This window comes from Oryx dammah, unplaced genomic scaffold (genome assembly GCF_014754425.2).
Source record: "Oryx dammah isolate SB20612 unplaced genomic scaffold, SCBI_Odam_1.1 HiC_scaffold_5, whole genome shotgun sequence".
In the NCBI taxonomy this organism is placed as follows: Eukaryota; Metazoa; Chordata; class Mammalia; order Artiodactyla; family Bovidae; genus Oryx; species Oryx dammah.
Window position 1 is genome coordinate 14,125,739 of NW_024070189.1, and position 25,188 is coordinate 14,150,926.

The following is a 25,188-nucleotide window of genomic DNA, read 5'->3' on the forward strand; positions in this document are numbered from 1 at the left end:
GCTTATGTCAGGAAGCATAATGAAAACAAAATTTAGGTGTAGGCTGTTTACAAACGACTCATATGAAACTAAAGCATACAGAAAAATTCAGACAGGGTTCAAGAAGATGCGCAAAGCAAATACAAACCAAAAGAAACCAGTGGGATAGCTATGTTAGTAGCTGGAGAAATTGTCCCTTACTGTGTATAAAATATACATATACTTCAAATCCAGCAAACCCACTTCTTTCATAATCCCTTTCACTCTTTTTTCTTTAGGACTTGGAGACATAACTGATAAGATTAAGGTTTTAGCAAGCAGACAACAGATGGTTGATTCAAAGTCTATAAATGTAATTACGTGTAGAATGAAAGATAGTGACATGGTCAAATGGAAATCAAGTCACAATGAATTCAGATAAAGGGGTATTTTGCTGCAGAATATAAACGTGGCCACTATAAACAATCTTGTATTTCACAGACATTAATGTTTAAAAAGAAAACTAGGTTCTGTGACTACATAGAGGCTCTCATAGCTTGAAACAGAATAACCCCTTTCCCTGCCAAAAAAATTTTCAAAAAGCAAAACAAACCTAAGAACTTCCCTCAGAAAATTAGGATCTCTCCAGGAAGTTCCTTGCCAGGCTTGCTTTTCTGAAACTTTAAATAGACCCCGGTGACACAGCAAAGAGTTAAATGCAGAAGTAGGTACATGAAGTAGGTAAAGAAATTCATATCATGGTAGTGAGTTGGACTCTGAGGGCTGAAAGACCTATTCTGTCCGGCACAAACACTAAAAGGGAACAAGCCATTGCTCTGGGCTCCCCTGCCTGGAAGGTTTTCACTCTGAATGGGCTTTGGAAACCACAAAATTTTCCCTGTGCCTCTGTGGGGATTCAGGGAAGCATGGTGAAGTTGGGTCTGGTCGGTCACACCATCATTATCCGTGGTATTGTATATAACCTGTTCATGACTTGTTTGTCCATTCAAGGTGAAAGTGAAAGTGAAGTTGCTCAGTCATCCAACTCTTTGTGACCCCATGGACTGTAGCCTACCAGGCTCCTCCATCCATGAGATTTTCCAGGCAAGAGTATTGGAGTGGGTTGCCATTTCCTTCTCCAGGAGATCTTCCCGACCCAGGGTTTGAACCCGGGTCTCGCACATTGTAGGCAGACACTTTACCCTCTGAGCCACCAGGAAAGTCCTCATTCAAGGTAAAAGAAACTAAAACTAACATTAGCCAAGCCTTAGTTTGTTTTAGGGGTCTGACATCCACCATAAAGGTTTTGAAATACCACACTAATAAATGTGTTTCTTTTTTTTTAAAAAAAATCTTTATTCGTTAAAACATCATTGGCACAGCACTTCTCGTGTTCAATCTCATCAAATAATAAAATTTCCACTTTCTGTACTCAATTCTTAAGAATCTGAGAGATTAACTAAAAGGAAGAGAATTAAAAACCTGGAAACTTAACGGCAGATAAGTTATTACACAAGAGAAAGAACTTTTCTTACTAACGGCAATATTAATGGCACAATTCAACCAAAACTCATATATATTTTACTGCTTAATTTACATATTACTTTGATGGAAAAAATAGTATTCTCTATTCTTTCAGTTTCTTGATGCAAAAATACACTTCTACAGGGACATCACTTAGATGTTATACAAACCTTGTAGAGCCATGAACAGGCCAACTCTAGAATCTAAGATGCTTGAAAGACTCCAATAAATTATTTAAAAACAAACTTAACAAAATATGTACTGGATCATGCCCATGTCCATCCAAAATGTATCCTGGCTCTGACTGTGGCAGTAGGGAAAGGTCTACAGACCTTTATGATGTGAAATAATTTAAAAGGAATTGGATAACACCCTGCCACCCTACTCCCACCCAAATAATCCCAGCCTTCTTTGATAACCAAGATAAGCCAGTAATCTGTGTATTGATTCAAATTTTTCAAGAACTTATTATATTTTATACTGACTTATACATGGATCATGAATTTAATAAATTTACTACCTTTATTTAGAGTGACGTTTTATTTCCTACTACCTTAGTCAAACAGTTAAGTCAAACAATTTCAAAGATGGAGATTCCCTTAAAATATGAAGAAATGCCAAAACTGGTTTACAAAATATAGTGATACATTTAAATATTTACATCAAACTAAGCCAAAATGTATACAAAATATATTTAAGCCAAAATAGATCCAATAGTATGATCTAACTCAGCAATTTTCAAAAGATTTATTACAAATGCAATAGGGTATGGGCTAAAGTGGGGGTGATATCATCTTTCTCTCCTGTACCACTGTGACTTCAGATTTAACTTCATTTAGAGATGACCTCAGAAGTCTGTTTTCGAGGTTCTTCATGAACGTGAGGCTCAAGCCAGAAGGACCTCCTCGCTTCCCTGATAAACCCTGATGTCTAGTTTGTAATAACCTGAGATTTGGCGATAAGTCTGTTTTCCTGATTCACATGCTTCATAATTTGATTGAGATTTTACATGAATGATAAAAAATAAGTAAACTATTCAGGCTGAGCTGAGAGAGCAGAAGGATGAGGAGATGGAAAGATGTGAAAGAAAGATTTTTTTTTTTTTTTTTGCAGACTGGTTATGTTTCCTTGGAAGTAACCTGGTTGGGAAAACTCCAGGATACTATGCAAGGCTTAAAAAGCATCAAAGAAGCAAAATAGTAGTTGCCTCAAGTGGGGCAGTGTAGACAGTCTGTGTTTTGGCAGCTATTTCTGTCTATATCTCCACATATCTCCATTATTCAGGAGGTTTACTTTAAAATAGGCTACTGGGGCTCCACCCCAGCATCATATGTCTGTCAGCTAGAAGTGATAGCTGAGCACAGGCAGCTGTGTAGGCTGACTTCTTGAGGCTTCTGACAGGTTGCTGCTGCTGCTGCTAAGTCACTTTGGTCGTGTCCGACTCTGTGTGACCCCATAGACGGCAGCCCACCAGGCTCCCCCGTCCCTGGGATTCTCCAGGCAAGAACACTGGAGTGGGTTGCCATTTCCTTCTCCAATGAATGAAAGTGAAAAGTGAAAGGGAAGTCGCTTAGTCGTGTCCGACTCTTTGCGAGCCCATGGACCGCAGCCTACCCAGGCTCCTCTGTCCATGGGATTTTCCAGGCAAGAGTACTGGAGTGGGGTGCCATCGCCTTCTCCGTCTTACAGGTTAAACTATCTGAAACATTGGCTTGAGCTCTGCCCACTTCCCACAGACACAGCATCTGATATGCTATTTCTATTGACCATTTAAGTAGTAATCAGTAGCCATTTCCTCAGGGTGGGAAGGTTCTTCTCCAGCCACTTAATATTTTTAGATATGGTTTCCAGAATAATTTGAAATATATCTAGATGTGATCCTTGGGCCTTAAGAGAGTCAAAGAACAGTTCCACCTGAAAGTAAAGCCAGAAAAGAATTACTGATATGGTTCATAAAACACTTTCTCTTTCAAAGGGCTTCAAAACAGCTTGCAGACTATACAAACACAGGTGCAAGCGTTTTTCTGCCAACCTCTAAAAAAGTAATTTTCTTCGTCTCTTTTTGGGGCATAATTATTTCACTTTATCTTCAAACAATAGGTAAAGCAAGACAGGAATGACAAATCTTACAAGTAAGCACTCTGTAGGTAAAAAAAGGTAAGAGATTGAGTCAAGTTCATAGCGTAAGCAGTGATCTGGGATTAAAGTTCTGAATTTGCTTTAAAATTAAATAAATTCAAGATTTATTGTGGAAAGACAATGTAAAACACAAGAATGCTTTTTAAAAAGAGGTTAGTAGAACTACCATAAAGGGTAATATTATTAAAAAAGACCTTCAAGCATTCTTTCAAACGTCAATATAATCACTCACGTGATGATACAATGCAAACTAAAGAATACAAAAGGACTCATCCCGCAAGTGTAATTTTCATTTTGAACGCTATGAACATTAGTTCTGTCTCTTCCATTTACTTTCTAGGTGACATTGGACAAACAGCTTATTTTCTTTTAATAAAATAACAACTTAAAACCAGATTGCATCTAAATTTACTTTCAGTTCTATAACTTGAACGCTTAATTTTAAATTGTTGGCAATAGAGAGTCACAAACCTCCTGCAACTCATCCTTGGAAGAAAAATGAGATGTTGTACCAGAGACGATCATTCTTATGGGGAATGAGCCCAAATCAAATCTGAAAATAAAAGGAATTTCATAGATGTAAGTAATTAGGAACAATGATCTTATGTTTATAACGTGCTATGTATATTTAAACTATGTAACATTAGTAACTGTATGATAAACTTGTACGTTACAATGGATACTATCGATTACCACAAGACTAGCTCATATGCATCTGGGAAAATCTGAAAGCTATGAAATTTATCAAATTCGACCATAAGATTAAAATTTAGATAAAGCTTTTATAGGAAATACGATGCATGTTTATGTTTAAATTTAAGTTTATATGTAAAGCAGCACCCTACAATTTTTGATTACGCATTCCATCAACAAAATTTTTTGACCAAGAATTTCCCAATATGCATATTTTTATTTATGAATTATATGTATATACTAACTTAAAGGTAAAAAGGAAAACATAAGAATAAGATAAGAAATGATACATGTAGTAATATTTTCTTCTTGTACTGTAAGGTATTGTCTTGCAAACTTCCCCAACTCATTTTGGACATCACTATGTTTAAACATCGTATTTATTGGGGCATTGTTGGTGGAACTCTTGTTCAAAGACACAGATGGCATCCTTTACCCCCCTGTCTTACGTAGAAAATCTGGCCACAGGTCTAAGGGGTTCATGCTGTAAAGCAGAGCACAGATACATCTCAGACATGCTGCCAAGTCTGGGCTCTGTACACTGTCGGAGAAGAGAATAATTTCCAGTTACAACATAAATCTATAGCACTGCAGAGAAATCTGATCATCCAGGAGGGAATGGAGAGTCATGCAAACCACAAAACCAATGGTTCCAGTAGGGTGCTTAAGGAAAGTGTTTTTTGTTTTGTTTTAAAAAAACAGTTTCTAACTAATTTGATTTCATGTGGATGTCAATCCCTTTAAGGTCTGGAAGGGGTAGAAATGTGCTTTTTGCTCACAAGAAGCTATCGGTGAGAACCCTGAGTGCTTTATGACTAAGAAATGAGAGGGATGAGGAACTGAGGATGACTGACATCAGACATGCTAAATGACACAGAAATAAGCAAATTGCACAGCTCTTTCATTTAGGGTATTTTCCATAGAGTTAATAAGTGATATTTTGGATTGGGATGAGGAATGGTTGAGCACCTTCGCAGGGGGTCTGTTGTGAGAGAAAGCCATGCCATCCTGTACGTTCCAAGGAAATCTAATCTTTATTGCTTTTGTTCTGGGACTATCTTAGGACCAGGAGCATATTGCAGTGAGCTATAGTTCTCCCAAAAGTTAAAACCCCAGAGAAGACTCATAACCTCTCTACTTTTGGAGGGGAGCTCCCCAGGCACTTTTGATTAATTTCTTCTATTGCCTCCAAGCTCTCCACTGTGTTACCTCTCCAAGGGAACTGGAGGTAGGGATTAGTTCTCTTTAAAATTTCTGAAGTTTTTTTTCCCCCAGAACAAAACTGTATTAACAAAGTGAATGAAATATTTTGCTGTACTATATATGGCTTCATTGCATTCTTCTGGGCTAGGGAGAGAGCCAGAAGGGAAAAGGGCATGGAGTTGATGACTGGATTTAACTCAGCTCTTACTTGTTCCCAGCAATTCTTCATGGCCTGAGATGAGTAACAGAAATCTGTTTCCCATCCCCTTTTTTTCATTCCTCTCCCTTATACCTGGACAGCAGGCTAGTGAGTTTTAAAATCTACACACTTCATCAAACCATTTGAGTAAAATTAGTGTCATTCATAGGCTTTAGGGAACATCTGATTACACTTGGTTTTAGGCAACTGAAATATCTGGGTGGAAGAATACACATTGCGAAAGTCACTCAGTCGTGCTCGACTCTTTCTGACCCCGTGGACTATACAGTCCATGGAATTCTCCAGGCCAGAACACTGGAGTGGGTAGCCTTTCCCTTCTCCAGGGAATCTTCCCAACCCAGGCATCGAACTCAGGTCGGCCGCATCGCAGGCGGATTCTTTACCAGCTGAGCCACCAGGTAAGCCCAAGAATACCGGAGTGGGTAGTCTATCCCTTCTCCAGCGGATCTTCCCGACCCAGAAATTGAACCTGGGTCTCTGCATTGCAGGAGGATTCTTGACCAACTGAGCTATTAGGATATAAACGAATACCAACTTTTTAAGGAGATGGGTCCAATTTTCTTTTACAAAGTTCCAGGCTAGTTGCTGCCCCTCTGGATTTCTGGCAATCGCAAAAAGAAGAGCTGCCAAGTCCTGTGTCTTGATAACCTTTCCTTCCATTCCTAGTTCAATTAACCTGAAGAAGCAAAGATCACTTAATTTTTCACAGCATGATCTATAATGGAAATTAACTCAGGCTATCAGTATATTGAAAGCATCAGAGAGAAAGAGGCACAACGAAAGTGTAATGTACCGAAAACAGTAATAAACTCTCTACTGGCTAACATTTTTAATATTCCAGGTAACATTTACTTTTCTCTAGAAGTAATTTTATCCACTTATTATTTCAGTAAACTTCAATTAGCATCTTATACACAAAAATGTATTTTTTAATAATAATTTTCTTCCAAGGTTCTGACAGTAAAACATAGCTATTTGCTTAGTATCAATCACATGATTAAGGAATATCTGTTTTCACTACGTGTATTTTGTCAATACATGGTTTTTGGAAAAAATTCAAGATGGTTCAAATCCTGATTTCATTATTACATGCCTTTGAAATGGATGGCTGAATTTTAGTAACTTTCCTGAATATGTGTAAGTTTACTTTTAATAACTTAAATTCACTTACTTCATTAACTTTTCCTGATGTTTGCTGGTTGACAATGCATACAGGATTTTGTTTTTTTCAGAGCCTGACAATGACAATTCGTATTGCTCTAAAAGGTAATTCCATCCTGCTGTTGTCTGAGCCCCCACGGAATACACGACCGTTAAAACATCTGTTGGGATACTGTAATATTAAGCACAAAAGTGAAAAAAACTTCTATGAAAGAAAAAATTAGTTTTTCTTATGATGATTTTAAATTCTAAAACAGAATCATCCTTGAGTTATTTCCTGTTGTTCCGTCACTAAGCTGTGTCTGACTCTTTGCGACCCCATGGACTGCAACACACCAGGCTTCCCTGTCCTTCTCAATCTCCCTGAGTTTTCTCAAACTCATGTTCACTGATTCAGAGATGCCATACTGCCGTCTCATCCTCTGTTGTCTCCTTCTCCTCTGCCCTCAGTCTTTCCCAGCATCAGGGTCTTTTCTAGTGAGTCAACTTTTTGCATCAGGTGGCCAGAGTATTGGAGCTTCAGCTTCAGCATCAGTCCTTGCAATGAATATCCAGGGTTGATTTCCTTTAGAATTAACTGGTTTGATCTTCTTGCTGTCCAAGGGACTCTCAAGTCTTCTCCAGCACCACAATTCAAAAGCATCAATTCTTTGTTGTTTAGCCTTCTTTATGGAAAAATTTTATGTACTATGACTTTGCAAACTATTTGTGTTTTTTCCTGCTGATGATAAAATGTTTAAAGAATAATAATCATAAAAATTTAAACTACATGGAGAATCTTCATGAGAAGATGAAATCAATAAAAGACGTGATTTCTGAAATATAAATGCACTGGTTTATATAGAATTCTGTCACTAAATTGCATGTATTTGTACTATATGATTTTTTAAAAATTACTTGTTGCTTTAATGTTGCACTAGGAGTATTTTCTAGTAGGCCTGTTTGAGAGCTATCTGACTCTCTAGGTGTAAAAAATTGTAATTTAGCACAGTTGTTTAGAGTTCAGTCATTTATACTATAATTCTGTAAAATGATAAGATGCAATATTATTATTTTCTGTCCCCCTAAAGAAGACACCATGGTTTTCAACTTTTATTGTCCTAAAGGATACTAACTATTTTTTTACTTTAATTTAGTTCTGATTTTTAATTCAAAATATAATTAATCAGTAATAGCCAATATCCATATTGATGGCTTGGAAAACCCACAGTACAGAGAAGCAGGGATGGGACAGGAAATTTGCATTTATTATACAGGGTCCATAACATTGTACTAGTCTCTATACAACCTACTTAACTGCCAAAGCTACCCAGTGAGATGTAAAAGTTACCCTAATTTTTTTAAAGTGGAAATAAAGTTCAGAAAGTTTAAGTAACTTGCACCAAGGTGACATATTAGCCTTTTTCGAGATGGGATTTAGACCTATGATTCTAAAACTGTACTATTTCCACTGTACTATATGTACATAAATATCCCAAAAGCATTTGAATCATAAAACTAAAAGTAAACAAATTATAATCCACATTATTTTTTATTTTAGTGTATTTTACTAAAGGAAATCAGTCCTGGGTGTTCACTGGGAGGACTGATGTTGAAGCTGAAACTCCAGTATTTTGGCCACCTGATGCAAAGAGCTGATTCATTTGAAAAGACCCTGATGCTGGGAAAGATTGAAGGCAGAAGGAGATGGGGATGACAGAGGATGAGATGGTTGGATGGCATCACTGACTCAATGGACATGAGTTTGGGTAAACTCCAGGAGTTGGTGATGGACAGGGAGGCCTGGCATGCTGTGGTTCATGGGGTCGCAAAGAGTTGGACATGACTGAGCAATTGAACTGAACTATACAAATTTATAAAAATTGGCAACAAATGAATCATGAGTCCCTTGAAGGTAGGACATCTAGCTATTTCTTTCACTAGCTTATTCTTAGCACTAATTGCGGTGCCTGGCACAGAAGCAGCAGGCAAAGCATTATATTCTGAATTCATGAATAAAGGATGTATCTATAAAGGATTAATACTGATGGTCTTAAACTTTAAAAAAATAAACCTACAGTATTTGATTAGGTACTCTTGATTACAATCTTAAATGAGATTTTCCTAGAATTTTTTCATAGTATAGCCTCCTATACTATAGGATGTTGGACCATCATATCTACTGGACTTGAGTTACTTCAGGTAAGATCATTCCTCTTGTAAGCACCATAAAGACAGAATATATTCTGATGTGCTATAGGGCAGCAAACTGTTTATATTTTAGCCTCATTCATACAGTTTATTCAAACATGAACAAAAAGAAGAGAAAAATACAGCTAAAAGATTTTTTTCCTGAAACTGATTTTAGGCCTAAATCCTAAAGAGTGAAAAAGTCCAAAAAGAAGAAAACAAATTGCTTTTTTAAAAAATAAGAAGTCAAGAAAAGATTTCAAAAAGCTCATGGAGATTTAGTTATATGGAGACAAATTGTGATAGCATTTCATAACAATTTGGCAGAGGAAAAATTGACTCTATTGTTTTCAGTTCAGTTCAGTCGCTCAGTCATGTCTGACTCTTTTCGACCCCATGGATCACAGAATGCCAGGCCTCCCTGTCCATCACCAACTCCTGGTGTTCACTCAAACTCATGTCCATCGAGTCGGTGATGCCATCCAGCCATCTCATCCTCTGTCGTCCCCTTCTCCTCCTGCCCCCAGCCCCTCCCAGCATCAGAGTCTTTTCCAATGAGTTAACTCTTTGCATGAGGTGGCCAAAGTATTGGAGTTTCAGCTTCAGCATCAGTCCTTCCAGTGAACACCCAGGACTGATCTCCTTTAGAATGGACTGGTTGGATCTCCTTGCAGTCCAAGGGATTCTCAAGAGTCTTCTCCAATACCGCAGTTCAAAAGCATCAATTCTTCGGCACTCAGCTCTCTTCACAGTCCAACTCTCACATCCATACACGACCACTGGCAAAACCATAGCCTTGACTAGACGGACCTTTGTTGGCAAAGTAATATCTCTGCTTTTCTATATGCTGTCTAGGTTGGTCATAACTTTCCTTCCAAGGAATAAGCATCTTTTAATTTCATGGCTGCAATCACCATCTGCAGTGATACCTGGTATTAAGCTGTGAATTTTTTTTCTATTCTAAGAAATGAATTTTCCTTAATTCACATACAGATTTGATTTCTCAAAACATCCAGCTTGAAAGTCAGAGTTTTAATAGCAATGATATAAAATCATGTGTTGCACAGAAATTAAGGCTTACATTGAAAAGACTGTGGAGTCTTTTAGTACTATGGGTTGCAGCTGCTAGACTGAACTGCAACAGAATTGATCTGATCCCTGGGCATCTACCTGATTACAACAACCACTGGAATCAATTTTGCCACAGTACACACTCTTTAGATGGCCCAAATCATCAGTTTCCTATAAAAGCTGAAGCTTGAGACTAAGATGTGGTATGTGGTGTATGTGGTATGGTATTGGTTAATGAGGAAGTAAATACACTGAACAAAGCTCCCTCCGCACCACCTCGTTTTTTGTTTCATCAATTGATCATTGGCGTTTCGATTGCATGTACATTTCACATTGCTTTTTATCTTTAAAAGGCATTACTCTTGGCAATCGGGCAGCACTCTACCCCACTTTCACCCCCTGGCTGTCTTTCTGAAACCATGCTAATGCTTATTAGCTTTTCCCTGCAGGGAACTAAACCTCACTTCCCACAAAAATCTATTGAGCATTTACTATGTGAGAGTATGAAGCAAGGGTATGTAATTCCCAGCATGTTTTTCTTTTTTCCTATCCTCACTAAAAGGTTTTAGATTTAATGTCTCGCATGATCAAAGACTTTTACATCAAAGTGAAAGGAACAAAGAACAGAAGTCCAGATTTACTTTAATTTTCCACTGGATTCCATCCACTGAGAGAAGAGTTCAGTTGCCTTCTGGATGCAAGGAGCATGGTTCAGATAACAGGCCAGCTTTAAGACAATGGAGCGAAGCATTCTGTCCCAGACGGAGCCCTCGTCAACCCAGCTTTGCATGTCAATCACTGGCTTAAAATACTGGAGAAGGTAATGCTGCAGAAAGCATAGGACGGTTTACAGAGAGGCTAAATTTAGTTCTTAACACAACTCTCACTCACCCATCTAATGGGTTCAACTCTAAACAGTATGCATGAACGTTTCCTGAAGCATAGAACTACTAACTCCTATATTTTGCTTCTCTTTTTCTGGTGTGTGGTCTCCGCCCACCCCTGTTCATTTCTCTATTAGAAGTACAATTTAATTTCTTATCTGAGAGGGGACTATCAATTGATGTAAGATAAAATCCCCTTAGGAGAGATGCTTTGCTTATGACCCTGGTACCGAGCTCTTAGGGTGATGGTGACAAAGACCAGGGGATATCCAACCGTTAGATACTTAAGTGGTGACTGTGCTCCCAGGCAATTTCCTTAGATTCGCCAAGCTTTAACCCCAAAAGTTCACACAAAATAGAACAAGTCTCACTGATCGTCCAGCTGCTGTGTCTTTTACTTAATGAACCTTCTGAAAGGAACACAAACCTTGAGATTTTCAGTGACATCTGAAATGTTCCTTCTTTCCACCATGCGGTAAAACAATTCTAGGTATTCCAGACCTTTGAGAAGCGCGGGAATGCTCGTTTCATGTTGGAGGTAGCGAGTCAGGTCAAGGGCTTTGTCTAGGGTCAGCCTTCCTGCACTGAGGTATAAAACAAACGTTGGAGGTTTGTGCATATCTGACAGTTCTCAATATTTTAAAAGTAGTAAGACAAATATGATACAGAGAGCAATAACAGAAGCAGCTCATTATATTCAAACCATTTGGTTTAAATCCTAGCTCTCCCACTGATGTGGCCAAATTAACCTCTGAGCTTCACCTGCCTCCTGTATATAATGGAAATAATATTAGGATCTACTTTAAATCTCTGTTGTGAGGATTAAATGATTTAATATAAGTAAAGTGCTTAGAATAATTGCCTAAACATAAATAAGAGTTTTCTAAATGAAATAACAGCTAATATTAATATCTAGTGCCAAATAACACCACGCTTTTCATGTATTTGTCATTCTCTAATTGCTTAATTTGTGGTTTTGAATTGTTCCTCCGTGTGTATTTGGAAATTTTGAGGACAGGTGCCATATCTTTTTTTTTTTTTTCTTTTTGACGTCCCTTCTTAGAACCTAATAGAGAAGCCGCAGTTATTCTGAAAAGGACAAAACAAGGATTTTCTTTGTTTTTAACGAATCTATTTAGATTCTAAAGTGATGTCTTCTTTATATTTCCCTTTAATGCAAACAAACAACAAAACTATTATTCTGAGTACTAAAACTTCAGTGTCTCTTTTATAGAGGAAGTAAGTTATTATATTGTCACCTTCATAAAGTGGTTGCTCACTCATGTTTCTGAGAAGACCTGTGTCCCTGCAGTGTCTATAACCCATTCTTGCCAGCATCCACCTCCCAGATTAAGCATAATAGTTTGATATGGAAACAGATTCCGGGACAAAGATACCTGTGTTGAATTTTTCATTAATATAATGCCCTATCTCCTTTGGGATTTTTAAAATTTTAAATGCTCATCTGAAACAAGGGAACTGAAACGAGAAAGAAGTGGCATCAAAAAGAACCAACTTGTGTTGTGACTATACTCTTCTCAGTCACAATGACATAGTGCTTTAAAACAGACCCACAGGAAATTTTCTAAAAATTTCATCTGAAGACAGAGGGCTGGACCATATGCGCTATGATTTTATAGTCTGCTGTATTTTTAAAAATACAAATCCACAAAATGTCACTATTCCTTCCACACGTGTAAGTGGCACAACACGTGGTGCACTAGCTAAGTATAAATATAGTCACAACCTTTACAATTTTAAATGTTAAATCTAGTACACAATCCATTCATTACATTGCTCACACTGGGGAAATCAACATGAAACTGGTAGAGAAATTAAGGAGGAATTGGCTGCTTATGTTTAGACTTGCCTGGAAAGACAAGCTCTTTTCTTCTATTTACCATCAACAGAATAATATATAGAATAAATCCGGTCACAAAGTCACCAACAGAAAAAACATTAAGGATCAGGTGGAGTATTGTGCATTGGAAACATTTCCTATTCTGAGAACTACTGCAAAGTACTCACTTTATTCAGTGTGACATATTTTTTCTTTATTGGTACTATAAAGTATACTCTACTTAGAGGATAAGCAACAGGACAAAACTAGGTATTATATTCTAGGGTCAAAATTCTGAAAAGAATGTTTAACACATGTTTATATTAATCTTTTTTTCTTTTTGGCTCAGCCTAATTTATATTTTACTAAGACAAATGCCATTATTTACTCATACTTACTTACTTAAAACACTTTAATCTTAATACTCATCAAAGAGGGAATCATTTTCACAGTTATTATTTAATAAAAATCCAGCCCCTCACCACCTGCCTTCTGCTTCAATTAATGCACAAAATGTTATCTGAATGTCTGTTTACCTTAAAGACTAAACTTATATATAAGCATACATTTTAGCCCAACAAAAAAATCTATACCTACTTATTTGTATAAGGTTTCAGCTAAATGGTACCTTTGTGAAATAAACTATATCCCCGAGGAAACAATCTGGGACTTCTTTCTAGGGTATTGGAATAAAAAAATAAATAGTTCACCTGTAAGAAAATTATGGTTGTCATCTTAATTCCACTCAACTCAGAAGATATCCAAGTATTAAATATTTAATAACAAGTATGAAAACTCAGTTAAAATGAATATGCATTCCTGGGTCAAATTTTGTCTCTAAACTCAATGCAATCACAGATTATATCCTTAAACTCTCAAGTAGATATTTCACAAAGCAGGGAAGGAAAAAATACATATCACCAAAGCAGAGGAATAAGAAAAAAAAAATTAGACCTATTATGAGACTTTAAAATTGTTTTCTTATACAATTACTTTTCTTATAAAAGTAACATAAATCACAAGACAACTAGAAATTAAAGAAGGGGAAAAACACATAATTTCATTACCCCTACATATTCAGTAATAGCACTTTGGAATATTTCTTTCTGCTTTTGTTTTTTTCACCATTAGCTCATTTTTTTCCATGTTGTTGCTAACCTAAGCTTACATTCTGCTTTTTCTTTTCACTTTCACATTATTTGAAATGCATTTTTCTATGTTGTGACCTCATCTTCCTATTCAATACATGATCTTTTAAACAGTTTATATTAGATAAGACTAATAATGCTAACAGCTACCATTTATTGAGCATTTATTACTGTACTTAGGGCTGTATTACATTACCTTATGCAACCCTCAAAACAACCTCGTATGATAGACACTATTATTACTGGAGTTTTAAAGACTGAAAAAGTTTTGAAGACTGGAAAATTTAGGTTTAAAAAGGTTAAATAGCTTGTCAAAAGTCAAACAATAAGTGATAAAGCAGTACATATTGATAGTTGACCCGTTTTAAGCCAAAATTTGTACTCAGAACTTCATTAACCTATCTAGTTGGTAAAGAAATGATGATTGCTTTTCCACTGATATATCAATAACTGCACGGTTCCTGCTGCTAAATTGAGAGTACCCACAAATTTATAGGCTAGAAACAGCAGAAAAGACTTGCAGCTACTGGAAAGATTGGCTTTCATATTCTGAGTTGTCAACATTCTTCATTCTGCTTAGTTTAAAATTTTTAATCTATTTTCTTTGCAGTCTTCTCAGAGTTCCTCCTTTGAGCAGACAAACCTCCCTCAACTAACCGTAGTCCGCTCCTCAGCTGGTCTCGTGTGCATCCAGTTAGAAGTAGGATAGCTCATGGTAGTCCTGAGACCTCTGGGGCTGGGGGTTAAGCTCCCAGTCCACTCCCTTTTCTACCGGGGAATCCTGTTGTACAGAGAAGCTCTGCTTGAGAGATGTTTTGCTGGTTACTTTTACTGAATTTGACCTACATAAGCATGTGAAAGAAAGTAATATGTCACACTGAATAAAATCAGTGCATTACCGTAGTTCTCAGAATAGGAAAAGTTTACAGAGCCTGATATGTCACGGGATCCCCAACTTTTTTCCACCGGTGACCTGGTGACTTGATTTATTCTACCTATTATTCCGTTGATGACAAGTAGGAAAAAAGAAAGAAAACACTGTAACTTTCCAGGAAAGTATAAAGAGGAATAAACAGAAGTAGCCAATTCTTCCTTAATTTTTCTACCAATTTCATATTGATTTCCCTGATGTGAGCAAAGTAAGGAATGGCTTGTGCACCAGATTTTAAAATTACAAAGATTATAACCTTTTGTCTAATATTTAGTGAAACAGCAAGCTTCTGGCATAAACAATTTAAAACTTGAGGTCACAAGCATAAATCCCTGGAGGCTACCATAAGGGAGTGAAGCGCACCCCCCACGTATGTCCTTTAGGACTTGGGCACCGAGGGAATGCAGACCTGGCTTAAAGGAGGATCTGCCCACGGTGCCCTCCTCTGTGGCTGCCCTGTGGGAACGAAGACCACAGTTGCCAAATCTTCTCCTTATTTAAGGGAATCCAGAAGTCAGGGTTTTTACATACATTTCTCCACTTTTTGAAATGTTGAATTAAATTTTTAAACATTAGGTGAGTAAAAATATTTTATCAGTGGGTAGGCTTTGACCTCATGGCCAGTATTTGACCTCCATTTGAATCCATATCATATGAATGATTAACAGTGAACGTTTCATTTGAAATCTAACATATCTGGTTAGGGAGCAGTGATTTCCTGTGAAATCAGTTGAAGTTTTACTTTACCTTACTAGCTGAAACGCATCGTGAATCAGACCTAGCCTGTCCTTCGGCCTGAGAAGTGTGTGGTTCTGATTCAACAACATAATGAGCTCGTCCCATCCTTGTCCCTCATAATGAACGATATAGTAGCCGTTGGAGTCCACGTTGAATTTCACCCAGTCGGTCTTCTCAGATAAATCCAGAGTATCTAGGAGGAGAAAATTGGTATGGGTATTTCCTCATCAAAGAACACATCATGAATATCTCCAGAAGTATTTTTCTTCATATCATTAGTAATAAATCAACAGAGAAAAAGTTCTGGAAGACTCATGATGATATTTATTTTCATAGTCTGCTGGATGGCTTATTTTGGGAATGGTGATTTTATTAAATTAATAAATAAACTAATTCCTAGGAAATGGGCTGATGAATGTGTTCTCAAAAGCAGCCTATGCAGGTCTAAAAGGCATCACTGGTAGCCTTATCTCAAGGTTTAGCTGCTGCATGTTGAAATATGTATATGTAAGTAGGCGATCCATTTGTCCAGTTCTTATCTGGGGCAAAATAAGGATGGCAGGTTGAACATGAGATTATGAGGGAAACGTTTTAAAATTTCAGTGACATGTTTAAAGGAGAAATTAAAATTATATTATTTTTAATATTTCAGACATTGTAGTAGGTGGTAAAATAACATTACTATATATTCTCAAAAACTCTGAGGCTTAGTCCTCATTCAAAATAAATGAGAAAATTGAAGCTCAGGAGTTAAAAAATTGTCTTAAGGCCATACATCCAATAGGTGACAGAATCAGGATTTGAATCCAGGGCCAATTGGTTCTAAAGTGAACATCTTTTCCCACTGAATTAGTAGGCATTAAAAGACATAAGATCACACGCCATCAGTTCTTGAAACCCATCTCTAAGTCCTAAAAACACAAGAGAACTTTCTCCTGAATTAAACACCCAGACTTTTTAGCTAAAGGGTTCTTTTAGTAACACATAGTTATAGATAAATGAGAATTTCCTCAAACATATACATACCTTTCATTGTCAGATTGACCTACAGTAACTGTCCTCCCTATAGCTCAGAACACATTTAATTTCAGAATTAAAAGGTTTTTTGGCTAATTAGTTCATTTTACCTGTCTTCAGTTTCAGAATATGTCTGTGAATCGCATGAGAGGAACTCGTGGAGTAGGTCACTGGGATATGCCAAAGGTACCTGTGTTAGAAAGTAAAGACTGTTACAGACTAAATCAATGGCCGTTTCCATGTCCACATTGTCAGATTCAGAGAGGCTATAAAAGACACCTAATCGCCCGTCCTTCACACCATCATTGGCCTTATAAGTTTTACAGGCTAAGACTAACGGTTCCTTGGGCGTGTAAAAATTCTTTAATGATTATGAAGGAGCAGTAATATATACCTAGTTATAATTACCTGTGACATTTACAGTCCAAATTTTATACCACCACAATTCCTGCTGATTGTTTTCTTCTAAGTAAAAGAAAAAACCCCAAAAGGTGAAGATCGTACTCTAGCATGATTCTCCCACTTACCCTTTTGTTCAGTGAAGCTATCCGCATTCAACCACCGCCTGCTAAGTGGCCAGCAAGCAGCAATAAGTCAGGAGCTGCTCATTGGCCAAGTCCAAAGAGCAGAGAAGCAGAACGGATTGAACGAAAAGGCCTCGGTTACTTTGGAAGGGCCTTCCTATGGTTATTAACTATTAGCTATTTTTTTCCTGACTAATTTCTAGCTGCCTCTAGAGTTCATTTCCTCTAACATAGTAAGCCATATTAGCTATAGTAATCCTATAAAATCAGATGCTTGAAAATACCAATAGGTATAAAACAGAAAGAATAGCAACTGAGGATATGCCCATTAGTCCTCAGAAAAACCTAAAATAGTAAAAGAGACAACAAACACAGACTCAATTTAATAAAAGGTCAGAAGAAATAATCTACCTGCCAACTCAGAAATGTTTACACAAAAAGGTAAAAAGAGACACACAGATATCACTAAGATGTAATGGATCAAGATTCATGGATAATTTTTAGCTCTAGAAGGACAGAGATTTTTCCAGATAAACCCGCCTGGGAGTAAAGAGAGAAAGAGTAGCAGTTCATAAGTTTGGATAAGCATGGATCAGAGGGCAATAGTTTTATAAGAGAAATCCAAATCCTGCTTCAGATAGATGCTTGTTATTCTGAGCCATTCACACTATTGAACTCTCTGGGGACATTTTGATAAGTTACAGAATTGTCAGTCCTGTTTTCCCAATAATAAATCAAACATTAAACTTTCCAGCCTGTGTTGCCAAGCTTCAAATTGTTTAAGCTCTCTGAGGTTTGGACTTCAAAAGGGCAGACAGAGAAATGGATGGATGTGTACATAGATAAATGGCATAAGGGCTACTGTTGGATGGAAATAGACATCTGATGAGATCAAAATGGAAAATGTTATATTCTATGTGTTAAAGGCCTTGAGTTTGCTTCTGATTCTCAGACAAAATTCTAAAACTGTTTTTAGACAGATTTTAGAAAAAGCAATAATCATAAGAGCTAGCACTGATTCACATGGATTCTTTCCTTTCAAATTAATCTCATTCATCTTATTGAATGAGATCAGAGGAAGGTGGACAGTGTTGTATTTCTTGATTTTAGCAAAACCTTTAACAAGTTTTCTTAGGATAGGCTTGTGAGCAAGATAACTGAGTGGGTAATTTGATTTGCTTTTATTGTTACCAAGAACATCATGTTTTAAGACATTACATTTATAGTCTCTTACTAAAAAATAAAAGGGAGCTGAAGGTCTTATCTAATTTAACACGTGTGTGTGCGCATGCATGTGTGTGTGTGCGTGTGTGTGCTCAGCCATGTCTGACTTTTTGCGACCCCATGGACTATAGCTTTCCAGGCTCTTCTGTGTGATCCCACGGACTATAACTCACCAGGCTCTTCTGTCCATGAAATTTTCCAGGTAATACCAGAGTGAGTTGCCATTTCCTGCTCCAGGGGATCTTCCCAATCCAGGGATCAAACCTGCATCTCTTGCATTGGCAGGCAGATTCTTTACCACTGCACCACCTGGGAAGCCCATGACTTAACACACTGCTGCTGCTGCTAAGTCACTTCAGTCGTGTCCGACTCTGTGCGACCCCATAGACGGCAGCCCACCAGGCTCCCTCATCCCTGAGATTCTCCAGGCAAGAACAAGTGGGTTGCCTTTTCCTTCTCCAATGCATGAAAGTGAAAAGTGAAAGTGAAGTTGCTCAGTCGTGTCTGACTCTTAGCGACCCCATGGACTGCAGTCCACCAGGCTCCTCCATCCATGAGATTTTCCAGGCAAGAGTACTGGAGTGGGCTGCCATTGCCTTCCCCGACTTAACACACAGGGAATCCCTTTTCTGATAAGACGTATAGCTGTCATACATCTTATCTTCCTAGGTATGGGTCAGTCTCATAACTTGAAGTGAAGTCACTCAGTTGTGTCCAACTCTTTGCGACCCCATGGACTGTAGCCTACAGGCTCCTCTGTCCATGGGATTTTCCAGGCAAGAATACTGGAGTGGGGTGCCATTTCCTTCTCCAGGAGATCTTCCCAACCCAGGGACTGAACTTGGGTCTCCCGCATTGTAGGCAGACGCTTTACCATCTGAGGCGGCAGGGAAGTCTAGTCTACTGTCTCATAACTTATTAGTGCCTGGAAAATTCCATGGACAGAGAAGCCTGGAGGGCTACAGTCCATGGGGTTGTGAAGAGTTCGACGCAACTGAGCAATTGAGCACACACAGCATAAAGAAGGCTAGTATACAGTCAGGGAATATTATATTAGAAATATAACTAACAGCCTTCTGCATCAGAACTGAGGTCCTAAGGGTGGCCGCAGGATTACCAAGAATAGGCTGCTCACCAACGCAGTCTGGGTCACCTGAAGCTCTTTAAGGCTGCTATTGAGGCTAGTTTAGCCTTTTAATTCCCATGTAGAAATAGCATTGGAGAAGGAAATGGCAATCCACTCTAGTGTTCTTGCCTGGAGAATCCCAGGGATGGGGGAGCCTGGTGGGCTGCCGTCTATGGGGTCGCACAGAGTCGGACATGACTTAAGTGACTTAGCAGCAGCAGCAGCAGAAATAGCATCCCATAAAATTGCCAGAGAAGCTGAAAGAAAGCTAATGCAATTGTCAGTAAACTGTGATGAAGTAAACTAGACCGACAGGAAAAAAAGCAACCACCTTTCCTGCAGAGTCCCCCATTCGGGGTCCTCTTTGGAAACCCCGGACAAGAAGCGCTCTTGCTGCAATCTGAGGGAACGGCCTTCTCGTTTAACCACCACGAGGGGGATGCCTTTCTGCAGCGTCCATGTAGCCATCATCTCCTTGAGCTCTACATTTTTCTGCAGAAACGCGAGCTGAAACGACAAGTGACTTTGGTAACCAGAGACACAGGAGAGAAACCAGAGAGAGATACTTAGACCTCCTCGGATGCTAGGGACATGGCTTGGGCAGGAAGAGCGGACTCCAACTGCAGTCTCCCAGCGGGGCCATGTAGAACCTGGGCTGGACCTCCCCCTTCCCTCCCTATCCATGGGTTCCTGGAAAGTTGCCTGAAATAGGGACATGTCTGGGAGCTTGAGGGTTAATACAGGGCAAGAAAGGCCAAGAGGAAGGGCTTGAGATTGGGGCCCCTCTCTGCTCCCTTTCAAAACAGAAGAAAAAAAGGACCCACCAAAACAAAACAAAAACTCCCCTCCATTTCATTAACAATGGAATCCAGAGGTTTAGGAAGAAATGTCTCTTTTAAAAATTCTAATAGAACAGTATTATATCAATAGAGGTATATGAAGTGGAGGACAAAACCTCTAGCTTTTTATTAACAGCGTCTAATACAGTTTCTGATCACTGCATGATGCCGAATCTTCCTTCAAAACCATGCTTGACGGGATTACCATGACGCTTTTTAAAAAGTTTGCCTTTTCTTTTTTTTATGATGATTTTTTTTCTCTCTCTCCTAAAATGTTCCAATAACTTCCCAGAAGTAAACAAAAAGACGAGGCCTCAAGAAAGCCATTCATACTATTTCCAAACTTAACATATTTGGTTTGGCATTTTGCAGAGCCCTGAGGATACCAGTGCAGCAATAACCACTCAGAGGAATTTTGAGCTGAGATATTTTTAGCCATTGGTGGGATTGTGGGAAAGCTGAATTATAACAACAAAAATATAGTAGTAAGAACATCACCCGCCCCTTAATGGCCTGAGCATTCCTTCTTCAGTCAACTTTGTTTCAAGGAAAATTGTGGAGTTTTTTCTTCTCTCCAGTTATTTAAAGGGACAGCTGGACAACTTTACAGACTCACTCCAGGTCTGGAGAGGAGCCAAATCTCTTTCACCCTCCAAGTCTCTTTCTACTTACTGTGTTGCTTGTCTTCTTGGAATCAGAATAACAAAATCCACCTGATGTGGAATCACTTTCTAAACAATTCTAGAAAACAAAAATAAATGAGCGCTGCCATTTGGCCTCTGAGAGTTGGCTTAAAATGAACATTTGACATGAGTGCAAACATTTATTAGCATAAATGTATGAAAATGTAATTCATCTAGACATGATAATGAGCATAGCAATTCATTAAAACTGCATAAAAGTTACTCTTTTAAATATTTAATTGATATTATGTGACACCGTGCTGAGTTAGGTTTTTGGGGAAATTTATCATTTTTGTGCCACCATTTCGTTTGACATCAGAAGGGGGTCAACTAAGAATTTAGGACCTTTAGGGGAAGGTTAGATGGGAGACTCCTACAGTAACTGGGAAGAATTTGTGATGTCATTGAGAGAGTGAGTACTAGACTGAGCAGAAGACAGATTTTAAGTAACGGCTCCATCACTCACTTGTATAAGATCTTGAACAAATCTCTCCATTAGCATTAGTTTTCCCATTTAAAAAATGGGAAAATCCATTGAAAAAAAATGGGTTAAGATTGCCTGCCTTACCTTCTTGAGATGGTAATAAGCACAAAGTGACAAAAATTAATATAGGATTGTTCACAGTCCTGTAATTCTTGGCCAAATCTCTCCTTTAATCCTCTTTCCACTCACTAACCGCACAAAAGATGGACTTTTCCTCTTTGAAAAAAAAGGCTCAAGCAAGGTCTACACAGATACACACACACACACACACACACACACACACACACACACAAGTACTCATCCTTAAAGGAGGAGGGAAGGAAAAGGATGGGAGAGAAGAGCAATGTAAGGCTTGTTGAGAAGCTGGGAGGGAACCAGGACGAGATCATCTGGATCACCTGCAGGAGCTGATGGAGAAAGAGCATTGTCTTGAGACTTTTTTGAAAGTTTAATTTTGTTCTTTGGCCGCCCTGGGTCTGCTCTGCTGTGCGGGCTTTTCCCTGGCTGCAGTGAGCAGGGGCGACTCTAGAGCTGCAGTGGGCGGGCTTCTCGCCCCGGTGGCTTCTCTTGCTTCTGGACACAGGCTCTGGGGACTCGGGCTGCAGCAGCTGCAGCTCCCTGCTCGAGAGCACACACCTGGTTGTTGCGGTGCGTGGGCTTGGTTGCTCTGCAGCTTATGGGATCTTCCCAAATCAGGGATCAACACGGTGTCTCCTGCATCGGCAGGTGTATGCTTTACCACTGAGCACCAGGGAAGCCCCAAGAAAGAACCTTCTTTATAATTATCACAAAGGATGCTGTATTTGATCCCTTTTAGGGTTTTCGAGAAATGTCAGTAAAAGTTTTGAGCTACTGTGAAATTTTAATTACTTGCCTTTGCTTCTTCAACCACAAAATCACACATAAGTTAAACTTTAAGGATCCAGACTTAATAAGGGCACAGAAAAATCAAATAAGATAATGTGCATGAATTTTTTTAAACTATGATGTGCTGTACAAATATTGAATAATATTATTATTACCCTGGGACAAAAGTGCTTACAAAGAATAGAGGACCTCTTTTGTGTAGAGGAGGGGCTTCCCTGGTGGCTCAGAGGCTAAAGTGTCTGCCTGCAATGCAGGAGACCTGGGTTCGATCCCTGGGTCAGGAAGATCTCCTGGAGAAGGAAATGGCAACCCACTCCAGTATTCTTGCCTGGAAAATCCCATGGACAGAGAAGCCTGGTAGACTACAGTCCATGGGATCCCAAAGAGTTGGACAGGACTGAGCAACTTCACTTCACTTTTGTGTACAAAGGGCTTCCCTCATGGCTCAGCTGGTAAAGAATCCACCTGCAATGTGGGAGACCTGGGTTCTATCCCTGGGTTGTGAAGATCCCCTGGAGAAGGGAAAGGCTACCCACTCCTGGCCTGGAGAATTCCATCGACTGTTTAATCTATCGGGTTGCAAAGAGTAGGACATGACTGAATGACTGAACTGAACTGAACTGAACTGAACTGAACCATGATTATAGGGTCAATAGAATACTAGGGGCCTGACATGATTCTTTCTCTTAAGCAAATTTTGTTTATTATCATCACTGTTATCATTAAATCAATGGAAACCAATAAAAGAGAATGTCACTCGCTGGAGCAGATTCATGAGTGCCCTTCTAGGTACTCAGCAGAAAGGCAATGAATGCTGGAGCTGGCTATGAGGAGGAGGTGACCCCTCAGCTGGATCACAAAGGATACATAGCACCTGAGTTTTTGAAAAGAAGGAAGAACACTTCAGGCAGCAAGTGCACCAGAAACAAAGGCGTGATGACAGGGATGAGCAGGATTTCTTGGGCGAGGGAGAAGATGGGTCTCACTCAACCGAATACGGGTTGGGACATAAAGCTGAACAAGTAGAGTTTAAACAAACTTGGGAAGAGAAGATTAGGAGTCACATGAAGGAATTACGAAGTCATGAAAGGTTTGGAAACAGAAGACAAAATGTAGGGTGAACCAGAAGAGGGAAATCAAAGAGAAGCAGGTCAAATACTGAACCCCCGGGGCTAAGCTAGTGCAGCATCTCGGTTTAGCAAGGTGCCAGAGGAAATAGACAGGTGCTACCTGCTAAACCCTGGCAGTGTGGCAAGTGCAATAAACATCTGTTGCCTGACACTATAACTATTTATAAGCCTTCCTAATTAGCTTGTCAGTGTTTAGGCTTACCAGCAGTCTCCTGTAACTCAGCTGATGACTTACATTTGACAGGCTGTGCCACAAATCATCATTCTTCGCATTTCTATAGCTGAACTTCTTTAAGTAGTGAATAATTCCTTTCCTGAATGTCTCCTCACTCAGAAAATCCTTGAGCATATTCAAAATACAAGCTCCCTAAATAAAAACACAAAGAAAAAGAAGGTAAAGGGTAGCATATGTTTTTAAAGGAAGCTTACATGCTGTGGAACATGTGTAATGTCTGATAAATGAACCGCAAACAAAACAAAAAGAGACACAGAAGTAACCTGGCACCAAAAACCTCAACTGTTGATGTGCTGGCCTCATTATGTTTCTCCCAGGGCAGAGCATTTACCACCTGGTCCACAGTATCCCCTACCTTGTTGTAGGAAACGGCATCAAACATTTCCTTTATTTGAACAGCAGTTTTTGCTTGATTGGAGATAGGATGGGATGAATTTAGTGAATCTCTTTTAATTACTTCAAAACATGTATTCGAAAAATCATCATCCTAAACAGGAGAGAACATTTGTTTTTTCAATTGCCATTTGACACTCAAAGCAATAGCAAAGATGCTAGGTTTAGTAAGATATTCTCAGAAGGAAGTATTCAAACAATATTTCTTACAAAATGTTTCTTTCCCCTTATATAGCCCCCTTTCACCAAGTCTCTACTTTGTTAAAGGTATGAATGTGATATTTCCTCAGACACTGCCTGAATGTTTACCACGAGCAAGGCCCTTGGACACAGAAATAAAACAAAGGTTCCCATTCAGTGAGCATGTGCTGTGTCAGGCTCTTATATTCCTCAGCTGCAGTCCTTTCAACACTCTGCAAGGAAGAGGCATTGTACACATTTTACAAGTGAGAATGCATGAAGCTTTTGGATTAAACCACAGACTCAGCACATAGCAAAAAAAAAAAGACAGTGACTTTGAATCCATGTCTGTCCGCAACTGTACTGGGCCAAATATTTACCCCCAAAAGCGCATTATCCATTACTAGTTAGCACTACCTTGTTATGTGCTGTTCAGACTCCCTCCATGCTTGCTAAGTGGCTTCAGTCATGTCGAACACTTTTCGACCCTATGAACCATAGCCCACAAGGCTCCCCTGTCCATGGGATTCTCCAGGCAAGAATACTGCAGTGGGTTGCCATTCCCTTCTCCAGGGGATCTTCGCAACCCAGCGATCCAACCCTGGTCTCCTGCATTGCAGGCAGATTCTTTACCATTTGAGCCATCAGGGAAGCACCATCTTAAAATTCATTAGGTGAAAAGACATATTGCTTATAGACTCTTGGATAAATATAGAATAATGCCTGAAATTTTCATTTTCTTTTTGGCAATTTGGAGTATTTTGACAGCCTCCAGATCAGTGAGAAAATAAACTGGCTTAAGCCACC

General features: G+C 38.9%; 1 protein-coding gene across 2 annotated transcripts in view; it reads right to left on the reverse strand.

The window, feature by feature from the left end:
- Positions 1 to 2,358: 2,358 nt before the first annotated feature.
- The window catches only part of ERAP2 (endoplasmic reticulum aminopeptidase 2), a 46,092-nt gene continuing 23,262 nt past the window's right edge, over positions 2,359 to 25,188 (reverse strand). For both annotated transcript variants that reach the window (XM_040239369.1, XM_040239368.1), the window contains exons 8-19: positions 24,164 to 24,295; positions 23,809 to 23,940; positions 21,082 to 21,150; positions 19,902 to 20,077; positions 16,807 to 16,886; positions 15,689 to 15,872; positions 11,450 to 11,606; positions 10,780 to 10,964; positions 6,909 to 7,070; positions 6,273 to 6,413; positions 4,093 to 4,174; positions 2,359 to 3,396 (exon numbers count right to left, since the gene is read on the reverse strand). In XM_040239369.1, coding sequence (XP_040095303.1) covers positions 3,253 to 3,396; positions 4,093 to 4,174; positions 6,273 to 6,413; positions 6,909 to 7,070; positions 10,780 to 10,964; positions 11,450 to 11,606; positions 15,689 to 15,872; positions 16,807 to 16,886; positions 19,902 to 20,077; positions 21,082 to 21,150; positions 23,809 to 23,940; positions 24,164 to 24,295 — 1,644 coding nt within the window. In that variant the 3' untranslated portion in view covers positions 2,359 to 3,252. The remainder of the gene's footprint in view (positions 3,397 to 4,092; positions 4,175 to 6,272; positions 6,414 to 6,908; positions 7,071 to 10,779; positions 10,965 to 11,449; positions 11,607 to 15,688; positions 15,873 to 16,806; positions 16,887 to 19,901; positions 20,078 to 21,081; positions 21,151 to 23,808; positions 23,941 to 24,163; positions 24,296 to 25,188) is intronic.